General features: G+C 37.8%; 1 protein-coding gene across 1 annotated transcript in view; it reads right to left on the reverse strand.

Annotated features, from left to right (window-relative positions):
• The window catches only part of LOC140256055 (vesicle-associated membrane protein 2-like), a 42,526-nt gene that overhangs the window by 9,039 nt on the left and 9,982 nt on the right, over window positions 1–23,505 (reverse strand). Inside the window, exons 2-4 of the mRNA XM_072344271.1 lie at window positions 6,083–6,197; window positions 2,431–2,589; window positions 541–592 (exon numbers count right to left, since the gene is read on the reverse strand). Of these exons, the coding sequence (XP_072200372.1) occupies window positions 541–592; window positions 2,431–2,589; window positions 6,083–6,197 (326 nt within the window). The remainder of the gene's footprint in view (window positions 1–540; window positions 593–2,430; window positions 2,590–6,082; window positions 6,198–23,505) is intronic.

A 23,505-nucleotide genomic window follows, 5' to 3' on the forward strand; every position in this document is an offset into this window, starting at 1 on the left:
AAGACATTAAAGCTGTGTGTCTTTGCATCATCTTTTACCAGTATTTAAGTATGTATGAGGCAAAGGAATTTTCAGAAGCAGCAACATCTCAAATTTCAACTGATTTGATGGGAATTAGGGGATTCATTAAATGCCCATTTGCCATGCAGTCTTTCACCCTCCTAGTGATAGGTATGAGCTAATTCAGCAATTACTGTTCTCACTAGAAACAACTATGACTGTAGCCCTGATTCTAATTAAGATACCTGAAACTGCATAAAAAAGATATATAAACATGCAAAGGGCAAGTCTTTAATCCTGGGGTAGTTACATAACAAGCTAATGTAAAATACATTAAATACCTACAAATTCTACCTATGTGAGTCCAATGAGCTTGCAGTAATTCTCATATAACACCATAACACTTGAAGGGGAATTTCACAAATTAATCTATTTAAATATTTTATATACTTCTAGTTTTGTTTTGTTTTCTAATACATCAGCACTTACAAGTGAAAGAGCTATTCAGATCACAAATGAAAGAGAAAATTAATTACTCACTTATAATTATAATGAGAATGACTGTGCATACTACTCCAAGGATGATCATCATCTAAAAAAAGAAAGTTAGGAGAAAAAAGAGAAAGTCAGGTTTTCAGATGAAATACAATGGTAGAGGGTTTTGCTTTTATTTAGCAGCCCTTTCTGTGTGCCCCTTCTTGCAAAGACTCATTGTAGAAGATTTCTTAAGTGTCAATTTTAGGAAGAGCTGACCTCCAGCAATGGACTTCTCTTGTTAAAGCTATCAAGTTCTTGCTCATCAGCTAAGATGCAATGACCATATTTGTCCATTTCCAGCAGTAAAGTAAAAATTCATTTCTAAAGTAATACAACTCCAGATATGACTTAAGCAAATGTGTTCCCTCTGGCTGGATTAACACATGGTTCATACTGGGTGTTAGGAGAAGGTTCTTTGAAGCCAAGAAGATGGTTGGGCACTGGAACTGGCTTTCAGGGCAGTAGTCAAAGCCACACACTGAAGGTGTTCAAGAAGTGTTTGGACAATGCTCTCAGAAGTATAGCTGGAATTCTGGGAGGTACTGTGTGGAGCTACAAATTAAATTCAGTGATTCTTGTGGATCCCTTCTAACTTGGGAGATTGTCTCATCCTAGGTACCACTTTATACCAGAGTACCTTGACCACTTTTCACCATGTTTCCATAGTCAGGAAAGAGGCAGCTGGAGGTGTCTGATGTCTAGCAGTTATTTTTGCTGGTGTTGTTGAGAGGTAGCCCACACTAACCAGCATGGTTTCCAGCACATTAGCCTAGAAATATCTCACTGGATAGGAAGAAGCAGATTCATCAGGCATGTACCAGCACTGAGTTGGAGGCCCCTACATTAGATTTGCTGGATGCTTGTGAGGACACCAGAGATGCAAGTCCAATTCACATCATTAGCCCAGTGAGAATGGAAAGAATAATAATAACTTTAAAAAGCATATGGATATTTTGAATCAAGATCTTCATTCCTCCCAACACATGTCTAGAGGACAGAGAAATCTGTTGATTTTCAGAAAATCTATTTATTGCTCCCCCTACTTAATCAAGACTGGAAATAATAGGAAAGATAGAAGGGTTCTGTTTATCAGCATAAAGGGAAAGGGACAATGAAGAAAGGAGAATGAGAGGTGGTTTAAAGGGCTAGTGTGGTATAGATTGTTAAAGTGACTGCATTCAGTGTAGGTGAACCTAGCTCAAAATCTGAGTCTGTAGCTCCAGAATGCCCTGCTTCCTACACAGCTGGGCAGAACAACTGGGTAACAGTTTAGAACAGGCCCAGAGGAACTGCTTAGTTGAGTTTCTAACCTAGATCTGTTTCATTCTGGAGTGCTTGTGTATGTAATTTAAACAGAATATTCTGCCTTGCTTTACACATCATAGCACTGTGGACTGAAGAGATAAAGCAGGCAACAAAATATATATTTCAGTGGACATCAGTGGTCAGTATCAAAGATAGTGTTGAAGAGAAATAGGAAATAAGGTGAACTTTTGGTTAGTTTACCATCCTAAAGAAATATCAGGAGGCTAATCATCTCCCACAAGGAAAAAGCTTCTTTTCTCCAACTTCTGGTATTCACTATGCCCCGTGGGGCTTTGTGGTTGACAAAAAATTCTCACCTGAATGAATATGAAATACTCTCCCATCCCCGTTTGTAGACACCAACTAAAGAATCAGTATTTGGATCTAGACATTGTATACTGCAGAAATGATCTAAAGAATAGATCTGGTAGAGATCGAAACTATTTGGCATATTGTCATGCAACATAGAGGGCAAGGTACCTATTTCTCCCCTTGAAAAAAGAGACCACTTAAAGATCCCATCTTACAAGCAAAGCCCCAGTACGTGAAAGACAAGGTAATGTCTTCACATAAGATTATATTCCTTACCTTGCAATTTTTCCACCAATATTTTCTCTTCAGTTTGGCTGCACTGGTTTCAAACTGTGAGGCACCTGCTTGCAATGCATCTGCCCGGTTGTCAAGCTCTGACAGCTTCTGGTCTCTTTCTAGCACCTTGTCCACATTCATTCTCATGATGTCTACCACCTGCAAAGGCATACCCCCACATTAGATTCAACACATAGTAAAGCCAGAGGTCACCCATATGTTCACACTCTAACATACCATACTGTAATGAAACCAGCTCTTTGCCATTATGATATGTGATAACATGTACTTGGACAGAGAATCAAGAACTGTGTCTATGAAAACAGACACAGTGAAAACATGATGAACATAGCTCAGATGTCCCTAAAAGTAAAAGGACATTATGAAATACAGTAATTAGATTCACTAAAACTTTTGATTCCCTTTAGCCTACTAGGAGCTTCACTACAGATGCAAAAAAACTGATTGAGATCTGTACCTGTACTACAGTTTGTTTAGCAATTGTCCAGTTATCAGTAAACCCAAGCTATTATTTTCCTTATACATTTAATAAAATTAATATGGCTAATATAATTTCCTTATCTGATCTAGAGAAATTGACTAGATAAAGCCATTCTAAGAGAAAATATATGCATTTTCTGACCGAAGAATCTGTTTGTTCTACAGGTTTTTCCCAGACAAGATGCCTTCTCAGCCAGAATTTGAAGTCCTGCCAGAAAGCAGAGGAGGATGAAATACCTTACCTGCTAAAATTCTTTCTGAAGGGTAGAATGAAGCTCACATCCTCTCAGTGCACATCTTCAGCAAGAAGTGTGCACAGTCAGTACATAGTAGGTAAGGCCTATTCATGCATGTATTTTATAATTTGAGCTAGAGGAAAATCTGCTTCCAGAAAGCCAATAATCCTAAATAGAAATCCTGGATAAATTCATCACTAGTATAACAGTTAGATGGCACACAATTCTCAGTAAAGTTGTGTCTGCTTATTCTAGCAGTGAAAATAGTAGCTGGTATGATAACTTCTCCTAGTCTGTAATAAGGACATCCATGTTACTTGTATATAATGCAATTTAACTATTACCTGGAAAAATAAAAAATTAAAAAAATTCAAGGAAAAAAACCAACAACAACAACAAAAAACAGAATCATAAATATATTTGATTTAAATACTGTGAGTAGAGATCAATAGTGAAAGAATATTTAAAAGTATGGACATTGGTCTAAGTGTTACTCCAGAACTCAAGAGACTTTTTTCATTTGTCCAAACTTAAAAACAAAATTTCTTACTCGTTTTTCCAAACCAAAACCTTTCAAACATTTGATTTCATATCAAACTCAAAATTAAAATAAAATCGTTTATCAGTTGGTGTTTCATTAAAATTTGTCTTGGTACACTGTTTCATAGTTACATTTTTAAACTCTCTGGAAAATGCTGAAACCTGATACCCTAAAATTCCTATTTCTTCTCTACTTTTATTATTATTATTATTATGTTTTTTTATTTTTACTTTTTAAAAATTATTATTTTATTTTATTTCCCAGAACTATTTACTGAATTTAACCTGAGTATCCAGCCAAGATGGTATTTTTATAAGTAAATGTTTGCCTAGCCTAAAAGCAAGATCTAAGCCTTGGAAAATAAGCTCTAGGATGCCTAGAGAAGTTAGAGGAGAAAACCCAACACGGATATAGCTGAAATGTTGATTTCAGAGGACATTAATAATGTCAAAAATGTGCTCTCAAGCAAAGCTGTTACCACTGAGTTTAGGGTTTGCATCTGAAGAGCTGTGTGCAACAGCGCTTGGAGCAGAAAAATAGCCAGAGCACTGTACGCTCTGCCGTGGTGTTTGCTGCCACCTACAGATTACTTTCCCACAAGACATAAAAGGAAAACGGCCAAGAAAGATCGAGCAAGGAAGATTAAATCAATGCTTCACAAATCAGAACCTGAGGTGTTATAATACCCAGTAAGTTCACAGGACAGAAAGTCTAGTAGTGCTTTTCTCCTTAGCTATTCCTATATTCATATTCAATGATTAATCAATCATGTCCTAAGGAAGAGTAACTGCTCACCACCACATGCTAGACACTCAAAAGCAGCTCATACCAATCTCTGCCTTATTCTCCAACCAGAGTTGAAAAAAATGTGGACCCTCACTATTATCTGTATAATCCTCCAATCCAAGAGCTCTCCTCTCCTCTCCTCCTGAGTTTCTATCAAAACAACTCTTTAGTTAGCACAAGAAGACAAACTTGCATTGGCTTGAGTGAAAAGTATCAAAATACAGATTATCTCAATCACAGAGTGGGTTTTCACTGCCTCACTGGAGTCTTATCCATTGATTTGTTTGAAGAGTCTGATGTGTCTAATCTGCATCACTCTTTTAAAATAATAACTAGCAATTATTTGTCATCCTCCAGGGACAGTTACTTTGGTTGTCACTCACATAAACATTTACCACACCATCATGACATAGATTGTTCAGGACATGAAGTTTATTCCAATTATTCTGACCTTAGACTGATGTTGAAATGTAATACTCCTTTCCCTACTGCAAGAGACACTCAACATCAAGGAAGTTACAGTGAAGTGAAAATCAGTAATAATTGAGAAAACTGAACATAGACATTTCTGCATACAGAGGATGTTCTTGTGATCAACTCCAAGCATCAGCAAAAGGGAGGCCAGAAAGAGTCCAGTTCAGACCTTCAGCAAACAAAAATTTCTCAGAGACAAAGCTCAATTTGACAGCTGTATTTAATTCATCATCAGAAAGGCATCTGAATTCCAGTTGTGAGGTCTTTTATAGTTTATCTTGAGATTTTGAAACTAGAAGCATTTATGCATATAAATAGTTCTTTTCTAGCTTGTATGTTATTGACTTGGCATAAAAGAATCATACAGGTCCTGGTAATTTTCTCATGGTCTTTGCAGGGGTTCAGCAAAACTCTATGCTAAATATCTAGGACACAAATGTGCAGAGCAAGTGTGCAGGGATGCTACAGCTGGCTCTGTATGGCTGGTACACTCAGGGATGATACTCATAAGCAGTGTTATCCTCACTTATTCCTATTACCACAGTGATTAGATGGATATCAGCATTGTAGATGAGGAGGCAGGGATTTTCTGTACATTAAATAATTCAGGAAGCCATACTGGAATAGGCACATATTCCTCTAAGGTCAGCCATGAGGAGTGAGGACTTGTTGAAGATGTTGTGATGTCATGTGTGAGTGCACTTTGATGGGAGTGAATTGTAATGATTAATCATTACGGCTCTGACTAATGATCACAGCCCTCACCAGTACAATTTTCAAAGCCTGTGAGATTAGCATTCAAACTTCAGGAATACAGGAATACATTAAAAGAGCTGATTTACTACAGCATCTCCTCCTAACATGACTACCTGGGACAAACCTGGGACAAACAGTACTGATGTCCATACCTATTCTGCAGAAGTGTTACTGGTACGTTAGAAGGTACAAGAGAAGTTCTGAGCACAATCCACCTCCTCATAAATGCTATTCCTTCATAAATATCATTTCCTCTCCAGATCACTAGTGAGGCAAGCGTCTTAAAGGAAGAAAAAAATAAATAAAGAATCATGTAAGCAGCCTTGGGGTGAGCAACTTATCATATGAAGCCACTTACTTCATCCACCTGGGCTTGTGTCTGCTGCAGCCGTTTGTTACTTGACACACTGGTAGCGGGAGGTGGCCCTGCAGCCCCAGCACCAGTGGGTCCTTGAGTAGGAGCTGGAGCAGACCTAGATCAAAAACAGAGAATATAAAAGTGTCAGAAAATATTTTTATTCACTACCCCTTCTTTTAGGATAAGTCAAAAGGAGTTGTCCGTCATCCGACAACACCCCTTCTACATTCCTGATGTCCCATTCCCTCCTGTTCTGCAATTCATTTTCACACTATATTTTGTTAGATCCATCTCAAACTGTTTGCATCCCTTTCTGGTATAGGAGCCAGGGCTGCAACCCCATCTTCTTCCTCAGCACACTGTAAGGCTGGAAGATAACCAGGTAAAGAAAAACAAAAGGAGAGGAGAAAGAAATGGAGGAGGAAGTTGGTCAAAATTGCATACAGCATGGGGTTAGTCAGCGAAGGCATTTGCAATGCTTAACCAACACACTGGTGGTCACCAAATGTCCCACCAGAACACCTAGCCTGGCTTGAACGCATGCCTTGACCACTGGATTAATATTTGAAGCAAGCCTTCATCTTATAAGCATTATCCCATTTTTAAGTATCAATATGGTTTCCCTCAGGGTTGCTTTAAAACAACTTCAGACAGAACACAAGTTCCCTAGAATGAAAAAGATCAGGTCTGTCTCTGTACATGAGCTTGTGCAGCCATGACACCCTGCCAGACTGAGCAGGGTCCATCAGCCTTAGCCAGTTGTTATTCACACCCACACTTCTATGTGTGAAACCTCACCTTTCCTTTCAAGGGACTCTGTCACTGCTTCCTGCAGGGAAATAAAACCTTTCCTGAAGCTGCAGAGGAAATCCCTAAGCATGTGAACTGAAGAATATCACAAATCCCACTCATGCATTATCAACGCTTTCCCACAGCGATGGACTGAGAGAACACAGTGTTTCTCTATGAATCATTCCTTATTACATCCTGGGGTCTGATTAATGCTGCTAGAATTATGGCCCCATTAAGACACTGTCAAAGTGCCTAGAGGCACCTAAAGTTAGTTCTCGAAAGGTACCTTGAGCTGCAAAATTCAGTTTGACAGCATTGCCTCTGGGTTGAGATCCCTACAGATAATTCTGACCCTCACACAGACTCCTAGTGATGGAGCTGCTGTTTGCAGACCTGGAGCACTGCTTCACTTTATACTTTCTTTTTCCTACTGCATGTGAGAATGTCATCATCAAGTCATCAAGCTTCAGTTGAAAGAAAATAATTTGAGCTGTACACAAATTGCTCGTGCTTTGAGGATCTCGTAGCCACTATTAAAAACATAAAAGACTGAATGCTGCTGCCACCTGCAACAGGATTTATTCTGAGTTTACACCACAAAGTCACAAAGGATCAAAATCTGACCATAACATATACAAGACCAAATAATGCAAAGCAAGATCACCTCGGAGCATTATGAACTTCAAAGGGAGTTCCTAGTACAACAATTGAGTAAAAATTTAAATTGTTAATATTTTGTTCAGTCAAGAAAGTAGACTGGCTTTTTCACAGTCAACACAAACAGGTATTTTCTTCTAGGGAAACGTGTCATGCTGTTCACTACTAGTATTGCTAACAAAGACCCTGTTTGTGCTATGGACTGCTAGCATTCTGGACACCGTGGAAGTGAAATATATGAGAAGTGTTACTAGCCCCATGTTTCCACTAATAAGCAAAGCTCATAAATGCAACAGTGTTCTTGGCCATATCTGTATGCTGCCAAGTAATTTTCTGCCTTTTTTTTTTTTTTTTTTTCTTAAATTTTTTTAATACTTGCCAGGCAGGCCTTAAAATGATATAGCATAAAGTAGATACTTCCTAGTTTGTTCTCTTCCAGCTCCTTGCTATCATCTAATTTTGTTTCAGTTGTATTTCTTGGATTTGCTCTGCTTCCTGAATAACAGGAACATATACTTTTACATCTGCCTTTACTATTCAGCAGGAGCTAAGGTAACTACCAAAGAGAATCTTTATGCTAAAGTACAGCAAGCTTGTAATTAACAGCCACATCTTAATTAATTACATAAAATCTAACACAAGAGCAAGCAGAGCTGGGTGCTGCCTTAAGTGCAGATCTACTCTTACCAAACCTTTTGCCCAGAGGCTCTGCAGGTAGGTCATTCTTTTATGTAACACCAGTTATGCCCTTGATCCTCAGCATGCCAGTTAGCACATGAGCAATCTCACTGATTGAAAGCAGGTGCTGGATCTGAGGATGTACACAGCCACCTATGAAGAAATGTTTGGGACTGTCCTAGTGATTCAGTAAAGTGATCTCAGCTGACTCACACTTCCTCAGTTCTTCTGGTTACTTGCTGGGCCTGAAGCTGGTAGGTCAAATTCATGACTAATGAATTTCTCATCTCACCTGCGCATTTTGGAAGCAGTTTACCACTTAGCTCTAACAGTTAAAGGGAGCTGCAGCTCTAATGAACAGAGAATTTGAGGGATCTAGCATTACTAGATCCTAGCACCAGTTGAGAGAACATTAAGGATGACCATGTATCTAATGTTTGAGAACATCTGCTGGATATACACTTTTGTTTTTATTAATTTCTGTGAGCGATACAGGAGAAATTTTTGTGTTAGTCAGATTAGGGAAGGGAGATGCGTGATGCAGAGCCGTCACCACACATGGGAGAGGCTTTGGTATGGTTTACATCACGACCCTGGGAGCTGTTTTCAGCAAAATGTTTCACACATCCAAAATGTTTATAAAGTATCAACTGTAGGGCCTTTGGAGTCATTATCCTAAAAGAAGCAAAAGAAAAGCTATTATCCTTGCATACACCTGCAAAACTGAGATACAAGCAGATTAGATTACTTGCTCGGTGACATAGGAAGGCAGAGCAAGGCAGCCTCGGCCCCTTCCTTGCCATCCTCTTGCTCCCCTCTTCTTCAGCTACTGAATCCAGACAGAAGTTCACAAACTACTTCAAAGAGCAGGAATCATTTTTGACCTCTCAGACATAAAGAGTGACAAACATACACAGTTAAAGGTTACAGCAAGAAGAAAGCATGAATTACATCAGACACCTTAAGCTGGTATCAGCTGGCAAAGCTCAGCAGAGTGGGCAATGAAAGTGAATCAGTGCAGCAGCAGATTTGACTAATGATTGCTATAACAAGTCGAATGAAGAAAGCAATTTTCTATAAATCACAGTCTGATTCCTCTTTCCTCAAGCCCTTCTCCCCGTCATTCTAATAAGATAGGAAATTGCTTTTCTTACTCTTTTTTTAGTTCCAACTGTCCAGGTACTGTATTTTTGTAGTACGTATTTGCTGTTGTAGCCAAACTTATGTATATTTAAGATGCTGATCTTGCATTTTTACTCCATTAAAAGGCATCTCTCCATTTGGACTAGCCTGCCTAAGTGTGGTGATTTTTCTAAATGGGATCTTATTGCCACAGTATGTCAGTTTATCCAAAACCAGAGCAAGTTTTTCTATCAGTTTAACTATGTGCAGTTTGACACAGTTCCAACAAAACCCAGTCTAACCAAACTAAAATTCCATGCTAACCTATTTACACACCATCTTTAACTCCTTGAAGTTATGGGCCTTTCACAGCTTACATTTACCTGTACAAACTTAACAATAATAGATGACTGGTATAGTTGTGGATGGGCTGCTACATTTCTCTCTGGAAAAGTACGTGTTCTTGTGTGTATCTAGAAATCTGGACACAGTAGGTATCTACCCCAACACATCCTGCTGAAATTTTTGCTTTTCCTTTAGCAAAATAAGAGTGTCAGATGGCAGGTTCTGCAACTCTTTCAGAATCACGCACTAATTATGCCAGTAGAGGTTCAGAGAAAATAGGTCAGTTTACTTCCAACAACAACAAAAATATCAAATAAGCGTCCTTCAGAATAAGGTTCTCAGCCTCTTATAAGTAGATGGTCAGGCTCTCTGCCTGTAAGGTGACTGGTCTCTTCAAAAGAAAACCCTGGTTAGATAACAATGATTAGAGACCTACTTAGTTTGGAGATGCACGCACTTGATAAAGGACTTCAGTTTCAGACTTGTTGCCCAATAACTGTATTTCTTTCAGATTTCTAGCTGATCTTCTCCCCTCCGGTCACTATTCCTCACCTCCAGGTTAATTTTATCCTTGGTCTCATTCTGCTAATCCCACTTTCACAGGGAAACAAAGCTGCTCTATGGAAGTAAAGAAGGTCACGATACCATAGAACTGGTTAGAGTGAAAAGCTAATCAGGCCGTTGACAGAGAGGTGTCTCTACTGAGTTAACAGACATTTGCATACCTGGGGTTGCAGAGGTTATGAAAAGGTGTTTTCAGTTCTCTGAAATTTCAGATGGAATAGAATCAACTTCTGACAAGACCAAATAGGCTTTCCTTACTGTCAGGGAACAGTAAAAACAGTCACTGTTTTTACAAAGATGTTGCTCTTAATTGTGCTTCTCAGTGTTCCACCTGAGACCTTCCCTATTCAGTAAAACCTCATCATTGTCAATTAAATGGCTACAGACTAACTTAGACTCATCGCATTCTACAGCTATCAATTTTAAAATGATTTCTCATGCTATTTGTAACAATAGCATAATAGTAAAGTATAATAGTGAACTGGTGGTAAGAAAAAAAATATCACCTATAAAAGGAATTTGCATTTTGAAATGTGTTAATTTTATGAAGAAAGTTCTGCGTTGAACACATTTCTGTTCCCAAAAGTGATTTTCATGTATTACTGGCAATATTCTACAAGGGCTCTCCCTTATTACTAAATATTTACGCTGCTCATCAGCCAAAAATAATACCCTACATCTAAAGTCTTGGGAAGACATTTAATTCAATATTCCCACCAGTTTATTATGACTGTGTTGACCATATGGTGTGCTAAATAAGCACATGGAAAAAAACAGAGGAACCTTAAGACATCACCTTTAATTTGATCATCACTTGTTACGCTAGTAATAACTGTTTTATTTTCTCCAGTATCTTCTATTCAAGCCAAATGAGTATTACCTACAAGGCCCAAAGCACCTGATTTCTAAATTAAGCCAATTAGTTCAGCCAAATGACTTCTGTGACAAAGAATTTTCCAGAAAGATCTGCATTATTTCCATAATTTTCGTAAATTGCAATCTTCACAACAGCCAGTTGTGGTGACTCATGTGAGGTCTCTGTTCGTCAGAAAAGTAACACAAGGCAGATTTCTCTTCTGAGATGTCAGCACTCCAGATTTTTTAGATTGCTGTCATCTTTTGCAAAGGCCGTGGCTTAAGATGAGGCCAACATTACACAGGGATATTGATTCATGCCAATGCTGCTGACCAAGCTTTGCAGAGTAGTCAGACAGATTTGCCTGAAGATGAGGCAGGGTGTTGGCATACACATTTTAGGTTCACAAATTAAAACTGAGGATAACACTCAAAAGCCAACTGTGTAATATAATACTAGTGTTAACTGATGAGTAATTCCAAAGTTTCACAGCTACAAGGACTACAAATATATATGTATTTTAAATACAGAGCACTGAAGTAACTAAACAACTCTAAAGGAAACAATCTCCTTTTGAGGTAACTTCCCTGTACCAATTGTCGTTCCACACTGTCTAGGTTTTTTCTCAGAAAGGGATTAATTCTTGGAATTTGATGATTTGAAACTACCTCCTTATCCTAAAAAAGATTGATTTTAATTAGGGAATTAAAGCAAATACAGGTATAAAAATTATGCTACAATTTTTTTTTTATTATTTTTTTTTAACTTAGTATTACACTGACACCAACATTATAGCATACAAACACATCATTTATTGCTTCCTAAATTTGGTTTAAATTCTTAATTTGCATCAAACTACTTCTGGACTGCAATTAACGGATCAGTAAAAAAATGCAGAAAACTCATCATGTGAAATACTCATTATAGTTAATAACAAACAATACATTCAGTACAATGTCTATACACAAAAATATCAAAAGGCTGTACTGCACTAAAAGACCAGTTTTAAAAGGAAGTATTCTCTTTGTTTCTAGATAGGACTGACATCTGTCAACTATTACTATTAATTTCAGAATTACCAGGCCTCAGGTGCTTACAAAACTTCCTCTTCACCCCGTGAAAAACTTTCCTTTTTCCCAAATAAAACTGGTGCAAAAACCAGCTCTTTGATCTGCATTTGACACAAAATGGTTACTATTCCAAGTTGGTTAAAGAAAAACAATTTAGCACTCAGCTGAATTTCAAATGAATTTAAAGGTGTACATAAACTAACTCTTATTTTTATAGAAAGCATCAGATTCTAGTTAAAGGTCCTTATGCTCCATCAGTCCCTTGTGTTTGCTTCTTAATCCAATCCCTCTGAGAGCCTTCAGCTTTGCCCCTGGGAGCTCCTGACCTTGCAAGGTGTAGCAGCAGCCTTTCTCCAGTTACCACAGCTCTATCTTGCACACTGACACTTCCTAATATGCTTGGAAAAGTCACTAAGAGTGATCATCACAGAAAGAGTTCATTTTTCTTCCTAGGAGTTTTGGCTTATAAATAGAAGAGTGCTTTTATTGGGTATTAAAACAACAACCTAAAAACAACCAAAATCCAAACACAAAGAAAAGTTTCAACAGAGAAATCAAATCCTGGATAACTGAAACAACACTGGATTAAAGAAAATCCCCAAAGCATACTGAGCTGTGGGAAGGAGGAAACAACAAAACAAAGCTTTGCTCAGTGCCCAGGTGACTGAAACAACTCAAGAATGAAGCGATAAATACACTGAAAATGCAGTCAGGATCATTACTGTGGTTTTACCCTCCACATTAGAAGAAGGAAACAGTTTGCCTTGGAAGCTACAGAGGCAGCATGTATCTAACAAATGTTTCAAAAATTCAGGAGTCCATAGCCTGTGTACATCTGAACATGACAACAACGCTTAACATCCTGATCTGACAGATAATCCAGATTCAAAAAACTCCATTTTCAGCCCCTAGATCCTTAAGCAAATATCCAAGCCCTATCCCTGAACAGAACTCATGAACTTGAAGCTCACACTGACATGGTGCACTCCACCTATGTTCTCAGGCAGAGGAGTAAGAGCATCCACTATTTCTAACTTTCTGTGTAGGCTGCCAGGATCATGGGCTAAACCCAAAGGAGTAAACAGGCAGCAGCTGGGTAGGGAGTGGGAGGGGAGGATTTAGGCTGAGTTTGACTCAGTCACCCCTACTCACTGACTCACATACTAGCGCAATAGAAACTGCTGTAATTTATGCTGATTGCAGTCAGGTATAAATTAGCTTTGATACAGAGGTGCAAGGAGTAGTAAGATCGACATGCTTTTCCTGCTTTTAAGGAATAATTTTTTGGAATGGAGAATGCTTCCTAGGCCCATCTTTTGAAAGACCCAAGTTAAAGCCTAGGATTCCTTAGGACTCTCTAGTTACCTGTAAATTACTGCACAGCATTCCCACTGGGCTTTAGAAACAAATTAACTATTATCGTTTCCTACTCACAAAGCCACTCTTTAAGCTCTCAAAGTCTTTCCATTCACTGGAGGGCAAGGTATTCCCCTTCAACAATTGTGACTGGGACACAGATGCAAAAGTTTAGATGCAAGTATTATTTTTGGAGTTCCTTTTTGTTGAAAAAGCTATACAGCTACAACTATCCCCATTAAATACTAGGAATTAAATCCACCTGGCTACCTCAAATTCAGCCTATTCGCAGCAAGATTAAATGTGCTGGTAGAGTTATTATTATTATTTTTTAGTATTCTTTGGTTCCTGCATGTGCTGGTGCCAGTACTGTAATGTAGGCCTGGCACAAAAGGTTTCAGATGTACAGCACTTTAGGCACTCTACTACCTGGAACCTTGTGTGTGGCATCACAAAGTACCAAAGAGGAAAGAAAGCACATGGTAGTAACCAGTTCCCTAGGTAACAAAGACATACTATTAAAAGAGAAAAAGGAATCATAGAATAAAGAAATGCATGCAGTAAAAGCGGCCACAAGCATAACTAACACTACTGGATACTGCAGAGAACAGAGTGGAGCAGAGCATGTAAATTCATGTACCTTGTATCAGGGAGGAAAAAGGAAAAATTCTTCCCCTAGTTAGATCAACTGATGTGTTTTTAAGGCAGCCAGGTTCACCCTCCCTCCCAGCCCACTTCCTCTTTACCTCCTAACTACTTTTGCAACATTTTCACATTACAAACAACTACTAAGCAACAGGAGGTTCACAGAAGGTGAGTCACTCTCATGTGGATGATAGGCTGGAGTGCAGGAGGGAGATTAGTGACCTGACAATGCACAGTCCCAAATATGTTGTACTGTCAGACAACCAACACGGCCACTGAATGCAGCAAAACTTAATAAACTATAAGTGTTTTAAAAGTATATAATTATAGTCATAGTTTATAATTATCACAGATAACAGGCTAAAGAGTGGAGTATGTTAGATGCACAGCAGACATGGCACTAGGCATTCCAAATAAATAAGGTATTCCCTTAGTTAACTAGACAATAATTAAATTAGATTTTACATCACAATATGAAATCGTTAGGCTTTGGACTGATAGTAAAAATTTTACATACAAAAAAAAGGGAAGTGGGGCAATGCCACACACAGTTAGTTAATTACCAGTGTGAGCAGAATGAGTATTTGTGGCAAGAGACATCCTTTTGACTGATGTTTTACTATTTGTTTTATTATTTTAACAGAATAATGGAAGATAGATCTATCTGAAAAAGGCCTCAGGAGGTCATCTTAGCCATTACCTCATCTCCAGGCAGGACTGACCTCTACTTCAGATTTGAAACAGGTTTGTCTGTCTCAATCTTGTCTGTTGTTTTTGTTTGCTTTTCCCGAAAGAGATTTGCATCAGATTTTTTGATGGTTTGTTTTTGCTTACTCAAGCAAAGCTTATAGCAACAGACATTGCCATCAATCTTTACAAGTACATTTTGTAATACTTAGTTTCAGGGCCCATCAGTGAGGGCCAACCAAAGCACATCTGTAGCACAGACTGAATTGACTGTAGAATAAACACAGACTATATAGAATAAAAACAGTGGTAAGTATGAAAAATTTTAGTGCCTGCATATATTAGACAAATGCTATGAAATTTAGAGCTGTTCTCTCCATTTCCAAATTGTTACACTCTGGGACACTTGGTTATTGGTAGATATTCTGAGAATGTCTTCATTTCAGAAGTTTGTTGTACCATTTTGTACTTCCAATTATTTATTTTTTTTTAAAGAACTTCAGCTCTGCCTTCAATCTTCAAACATGCCATTTTATGTCTGGAACTAACTACAGATATTATTTACCTACCCACCTGAATGTATGTGCAGACAGTTCAGAGACTTTTCCTGAACACAGTAAGATTATTTTCCACCTACCTTTGTAAATAAAAAGTGGCTAATTTGGCACAGGCATTTTACTTGGGGAAAAACGCCTTGACGAATTGCATAATCTGAAGAGCTGTCTAATCATGCAAATTCAGAGCATTCTGTCAAATGAATATGCCTGAATCACACACACAGAGTTTAACTCATACTGAAAAAATGATAGCAATTGCAGTGGTCTGTCATCATCTTAAGAAAGTAATTACAGTAAAATATTACTGTCACAACTCAACATGGTATCAGGCCATGTCCAAAGGGCTTCTAATAGTAGGGTATAACTCCTCCTTACCGTTTTAGATGTCTTCTGGTGCAATTGTTGATGTTCAAGAATAAAGAATGCTTTTGCTTAATTCATTAAGGAAAAAAAAGGAACGAATAAAGAAGTGATTAAACTATTCTATCTGCCTTGCATGAACAAATGCACTGAGTTAAACATAAGAAAGCAGACGCAGACCTGTGTCTTCTAATTTTTACTTTCATTAACTTGTCAGTTATTACCTTGTCGAGATGAATTGGATTCATTTAGTCATTTCTGTTTTACACATCATAGAATGAAGCACAAGATTCAGTAACAGGTGCCAATTAAAAACAAACAAACAAAAGTCTATTAGTAATGGCTTCCTTTATTTTTATCCTTTATATATCAGCTTGCTATATATTATCATCATTCTCAATTTTGTGTATCCATTCCTGTGCTGAGTGTCCCCAGGAAGTGTTGTGTTTTTTTTTTTATTGGTACCAAGACTGAATCTTATCCCTTCCACTTGTCTAAAACATCAGCAATATTCAGAATTATTCAACTTATTTCCTAGCTTACCATTTCATTAATTTAAAAAAAATAAATCTTTTGCAGACTATATCATAAACTGTTCCATGAGGTTTTAGGAATTCATATCTATGAGGTCTTTAACACTTTTCCACATTTAGCAGAATACTGAAGATGCTGTCACATAAGTTGAACTTCCTTGAGAGCACAGGTTCCATTTAAAAGACTTGCATCTAGACACTTATTTTCCAGCCTCTAGTTTTGCTATGGTTATTCTAACACATCATAGTTCTCTGGCAGAGAAAGAAACTTCATTTTCAGTAAAAGTGGTACAACAAATGAGCATGCAATCATTCAGCTTTCAAAGGATGTAGCTGCTTCTGTTCTTTGCTTCTGCACCATCACTCAACTGTCCCAAATGAAATAAGAACATGAAAATACATGGAGTATTTTGAATGTACAACTAAAGGCATCCGACACAAATGTTTGTGTTGATTTAACTTTAGAAAAAAATTCCTTTTTTTTTTTTTTTGCCTGAAAATCTATATGTGTGTCCAGTGAATAACAATAATCAGTCCAAACCCATTAGGAAAAACCCTCCTGGAGGAGTGTGGTGAAACTGTTCAAAGCTCAATAATCAGAGTACTTTAAATTTTCTTAAAAACATCAGTTCCAATGGGCAGAACAAACTCTTACTATAAAACAGCAGTTGAAGAATGTTAAACTTCAAGCTGAAATAAAATGGATGACTGAATAAGAATGAACTTTCTATGTGCCTACACTACTGACTAACCATTCTCATATGATCAATTAGATGATAAATTTTAAGGGGCATTCGGGATTTATTTTATAACATCCCTTTCAAAAGAGCATGGCAGCACACAAAGACTCACGTGTACAGCAGTTAACATGATCTGCAGCTTAGCATTTAAGAAACACCAGTAATTTACCATTTGCCCACTTTATGCGTACTATTTTATATTTCACTTATGTTCTTAATTTTTTTCCAAGTATTTTAATAACCCTAGGAAGAAAAATAAAATAATAAATATATATATATATAAAATTCCAATCGTCATATATAAATATTTTTATATTTTATATTTGTATATAAAATTCCAATCTTCAGCTGAAAAAAATGCTCGTGGCTTCACAGTTATTTCAATTTCAAGCTGCCCAAGATCTGCTTCAGAATTTATACAGCAAACGTACCGATCCCCAAGCACCATTACAAAAAGGTTTGTTTTTTTCTTAGGTCAGGGTAATTGATGTGAGGAAAAAAAAGATGCTGACAGAACGTAAACTTGGGGAGAGAAAAAGAACTCTAAACAAAAAATTGCTTGAAACATCATTTCTCTAGTTTCATTCCCCACAAACTTGCCAGTGGAAAACAGAGGGAGAACTAGTGATGCTTCACTTCATTACTGTTTACAGATAGCACCTCAAAATAAAAATGTCATTTCTTTAGGACAGTAGTTCTAAGTTAATCAAGCAGGAGGTCCACACTGATCAACTGCACAACAGACTTCCCAGCAAGGAAAACTCTGAAGCTACAAATAGACAGTCTGAGTACCTGGTATGCGCTATGCAGTGAAATACAGGCTTCTAATCTGCGCACAACTAAAACGAACAACCTCCAAAGATAGATGTGTACCCAAAGAAAAAAAAAAAAGAAAAGAAAAAAAAAAAAATAAAAATGAATACCAGCAGAAAAACTTACATGGATACTTAAGAGTTTCTAATTGGTTGAATGAATCCTCATAGGTAACACACACCTTTTGCAATAAGTTACGAGGTTTATAGGACAGTAGTCTAAAAAGACATTCGTTTCCAGATTTTCTTTAAAATTTATCTGTTACTACCTCTTGGAGACTGCTTTCCAAACTGAACAGACCTTACAAAGAGCACTGGCTTTGAGAGCTACACCTTATTCAGAGCCTGAGTATTCTACATGCTGAATTTATCTTGTCACAATGATGGTACAGACAACCCAAATGCACTTCAACCTATGGAAAACTTACTCTATTCACTATCAGGGCAAGCCCCGATACTTACACTTCAGTGATATATATATTTGGTAACTTGTGAACATCTAACCAAATCTCTTGAGATAAAGAAGAGGGGAAATGTACTCCTGCAACAGCTATTGCAGGAGAAGAGTTGTTTTATAGTGGGATTCCCAATATTGCTTCTATCTGTAATCATCTTTGCAACTATTTAACTCCCATCCAATTAAGTACAAATTGTGAATAATGAGACACCTCAACTCACAGTGTCTGTAATGCAGATGAAACTCTATCACTATTTTTTTTTCAAGCTGTTTACTTACAGGGACAGGGAGCATCTCTTGCAATATGTGTACATGATCAAGAAGAATAGCGCCTCTGAACTCTATTTTATAGTGGGTCTGTTGTTCCTTTCAACCAAATATGAAAAATGATGGAAAGCCTAAAACTCTGTCTCGGCCACACTAATCCTGTGAAAGCAATGACTCACCTTGTAATGGCTTTCCATAAATTAGACAGCTAAAAATGGGTAGAAAGCGTGAAACCATTAACACTTCCTGTAGTGTAAATTCTCTCACCCCATGTGAAGAAATGCATGGCAGTAAAAATAAGAGACGAAGGTGTCAGCACCCGTCACATTTAGATATGTTGTTAATAATTCAAATCTTCCTCCTTTGGAGCATACAGTTTTAGAATGAATCATTCTTTATTTCCTTTTTCAAATGAAAATTGAAGTTGTTTTGTTCAGAGATTCTATGTGTTTTCTCCCCAGCTATTAAAAGAAAAGAGATTTAAATGGCTAATTACATGTGATGCTGGCATCACCCCATAGTAGCACCATGCTGTAGCAGTGTTTGGTATGTTATCATCTTCCATGCATCACAGAAATGAAAGTGATTGGTGGTAAAACTTTGAAAATCAGAAGGAGGTGGAAGAAGAGAGGATAGTGCACTTTTGTGCATGTGAATAGTCTTTGGAAGTAGCACTCCCTCTTGCTCCACAGAGCAGGTCAGTCACCTGGGCCTGGCTCCACTGTGGTTACTGCTTTGTAGAAGTAATTAATGAAATGAAAGCTGAAAACTGTTGTTTCAGATCCAGTATCTAAAGTTGGCAGCTACACTAAGATAGGTGGTTAAATAAATAAATGAAGCCTTTATTCAACATCCTATTCTATTACTTTTAGAGGAATTAAAGAAATGGTGCCAGTCTACTAGCCTTTATATACACATCTCTATAAGGCCCAGAATCTAACTGACAGTCATCAATTGCTGAAGACCATGGTTAAGCTCCACAACCCTAAATATCTATTTCATATGCTAGAAGCAAAAGGTGCAACCAGATGCCAGGTATAAAGTGCATAATCTCATGAATGCCATGATGCAAAAAAAGACTATAGCAATGCCATTCTCCTTGAAAGCATTAGAGAAGCATGGGCCTCATAACCAGAGTTGGCAAAAGCTTCAATACCCTGACAACTCTTTACATACTGTTTAAATCAGCTATTTTCAATTACTGCTTCTATATTTCTTGGGATACTGTTAACAAGAACTCTGAATATCAATTAGCACAAGAAGTTTTTCCAGTGTTCATCAACCTAATTCATGAGGAGGGTTTCTCTTTTCCCCTTTCATAAACTCTAGGTATTTCGTACTCTAGCAGGACCTTATCAGGCTGTTGAAGCGACTCTAAGAATTATTACACACAGTCAGTCTAACAGGGTGTGGTTGCATTACAGGATGCTTTAGTCTGTAGCCCACCAGCACAGAACACTGCTGCTGAAGAGGATTACAACACACTGGCTACACTGGCACCACATAAGTGGAGATTGGTCAAGGCATAAGGAAAGAAATCACTATTCCCACTCAGAGAGCTTTAGCTACAAAAGGCTGCAACATATAATCTCAAGTATTTAGCTAACCATCTAACTGTATCTCCAGCAAAAAACACTGGTCTATTTTCCTCTCTTATGTTGAAACCTATTATTTTCTTCAGATTTTCTTTTTTTAACATTAATCCATTTACTTTATGTGCTTTGATCTTTCCATAGGGAATTTATTTTCTCTCCTCAAAGACAGAAAGAAAAGATATTCTCCCCATAGCTTATATTCTCTTCACATGTCACAGCATGACTGCTTTCTTCTTCTTCTCCTTTTTTTTTTTTTTTTTTTTCTTTTCCTTTTCTTTTTAATTTATTAACACTTAAGAAACCAAATTTCAATTTAGAAGTGAGCCTGACAAGTTTATTCCCAATGACAAAAGGTGAATGTGGTCTCTGATGAAAAATCTGAAAGACATTATGCACACACTGCTGGAGCAAACATTCAACAAAAGGTTTGTTGAGGCAGAGCAGCTGCAGGAGAGCAAAGATAGTCAAAGGTAGTCACAGACCAAAGGTGAAGAAAGAGGCAAAAAAAGAAAGCAAGGCAGAGATGATTGTTTTTTACCCCAGTAACCCACTTTCCCCATATACGAGCCTCACTGGATGAGAATATCTCCTCCTACCAGCATCACGCTACTACAACCTACTGCTCCTCTATTATTAACCAGTGTTTATTAGCAGATGCATCACCAAGCACCAGGCATGCTTGTAGGAGTTAAGGAAAATCATGAGTAACAGAAGCCATCACCCTGAAGCCATCTTCCAAGACAAACAGTGAGCAAAAGTTGCTGCAGGCTGCTTTATTTCCTTGTACCTTGAGAGAAAAAAAACTCAGAAAGAAGGTAGAAGTCTCAATTTCTTAAAAAAATGTGTCAATTTCTGGAACACTGTGATGGAGAAACAGTCCCACACCAACTCAGTTCTGTGAGACAAATTTGCAGGACATCATCAGCAAAGGAAATATATACATTAAAGCTCTGGGACAAATATAAACTGTACTCTCTGATGCTATAGACAAATGACAAAATATTTGTTAGTGTTTTCTTATCAGACAAGCCAAAAGGATGCTTACAAGCTTGCCATAAAGGATACCTATAAACTTGCTATAAAGAGCAGATGAAAAGATAAGCACCAATAACACATCTGATGTAGAGCAAAGTAGTACTGGGAAGAAACCTAGATTGCCTGAACTGGGACAAACACCACCTCAGTGAACTGGAGATGAGGCTCCCAAAAGGGGAAGCTCAATTCTATTACCATCCAACAGCTAACTTTTCCATTTCAGATAGTCTGAAAAACAAACAAATAAAACAAATTGCCTATCACAAAACAGCCCATTAATTCACACACATGCAAAAACACCAGCCTCCCAGGATTTTATTTCCAAACAGAACAAAACAGTGAGCTATCACGAAAAGCATGCTTTGCATCACAACATCCATATGCAGAGGATGGTTCTCGCATAGCATCATAGAAACATCTAAATTGGGTCTCTACTACACTCATTTGCACAAAACAGCTGCCACTTAAAAAAACATGAGCAATCTGAAAAAAACTTCATGCTCCTAGGCAGAAGTGTTTGTTCCAGTTCTGAATGTCTTCTCACCTAGAAATCTCACACCTCTCAGAGTATTAAGAACTTCTCCCTTAATTCTTGAAAGACCAACTTATTTGTTTGTAATCTCTGAATTAAACATCCTGTGTGTTCATCTGAAGAGCAGTTCTATATAAAATCTATGTGGTACATGGAAATACAAAACGTTATTTTCTCTGGAAGGCTTTACTTTCCCAGAAGTAAGTTCTTCCTTAAGTGACAGTATGAGTCTGTTGCTCTTTTCACAATCACATGCCTTGTATTTCTGCAAACACCAGGGCATCCACAATGCTGCTGTTTGAGGTAGGAAATTAAAGTTAAAGAAATATCCTCCACCTTAATGATTCTCTCTTTTTTTTTCTGAACTGCTCTCAAGACAAGAATTTATAAATTAGAGGTTGGCAGAGCAGAAAATATAAAGGTCTTTCTGGAATTCAGAAGTTCTGCTTGGCTTAAAAAAGAGAGTCAAGAAGAGAGTCAAGGCCCTCATCTTAATTGATCAAATACAAATTCACAAAGTGAATTTTCTTCTGACCTCAGTCTGCAATCAGCCTTGTCCCCACATGAAAGAATGAAGCCAACTTTGCCTAGTTTATTCTCTCAATAAGAAAGTCCAGATCAATAAATGCAAACTAATCTACTTGGACCGAATTAGAGGAAATTGTAGCTCAGAGCAGAGGGATTCCCTTCTTTTATTTGACGGCACCAGGGAATTACAGCAGTCCTGGTTCCTACCACCACTGGCTGCCTGTTAGATATCTATCTGCTGTTAGAGCTGAGAAACACGCTACTACTATCACAGCACAGACTCGGAGGAAGGCCATATCCAGGGGCTAGGAGCCCTCCATCCCTTGGAGCTGTAGCTGATGCTCGGAGGTTGAATGAAACTAAATACTGTAATCAAGCAGCCTCAGGAAGGGAGAAGTCTCAAACATCAACAGACAAGTTGCATTCACCAAAGAGAAGATTCAGGGAAGGCAGGTTTCAAGTTAGACTACCTGCAGGTTAAGAAGGAACCTCAGTGAAACAACAGAGAACTGTATTCAGTGTATGAGTCACTGCCTAAGACACCTGGCTGCCACGGACTGTTATGTGACTGGTGCTGTCAAGAGACAGAATGTTTGTTTGGTGCAGCAAGCTGCAAGTGTAAACACCTATATTTGTCTCCTCTTCCCCATATGCTTACTGAGTTGCTATCCCTGCCTAGTACTCACAATACTTCTCTACTACCCTTCAAACGAGAGCCATTCCTCATTTACAGCACCTTTTTTCACCACAGGTCCCAGATGTCGATCTTTTTAAAGATACGAAGAAATATTTATCAAACATTCCTTTGTTACTGACAACCACCACAATCAGTTTCAAAGTAGAAGTTACAGAAATAAACATAAGCCTTTTAGAAAGTCTTTTCAACTCAGCATTTTGCAAGTGGTCGCATGTATCCAGGCACCAACGCATACCTACTCCAATCAGGTTGGATGGGGAACAGTCTCTTTTACTATCAACCAGATTCACTCCTATAAACAAGCAGTGATAGAACAAAACCAGACACAAGCAGTATCACCACACTTAATATAACAAATGAAATACAGTTTTAAACTAACATTTGGCTAGTTAACTTGTCAAATGTTTTTACAATATTTGGAAACTTTTCAGGTTCACTCAGCAGAGTATATAATGCTTAATTCATGGGGAGCAACCTCCTGATCTACATTTTTTTCTACATTTTTTAATGCTTTCCTATGTAGATCTGATCTCTGGGA

Source organism: Excalfactoria chinensis, chromosome 9, assembly GCF_039878825.1.
Source record: "Excalfactoria chinensis isolate bCotChi1 chromosome 9, bCotChi1.hap2, whole genome shotgun sequence".
NCBI classification, from domain to species: domain Eukaryota; kingdom Metazoa; phylum Chordata; class Aves; order Galliformes; family Phasianidae; genus Excalfactoria; species Excalfactoria chinensis.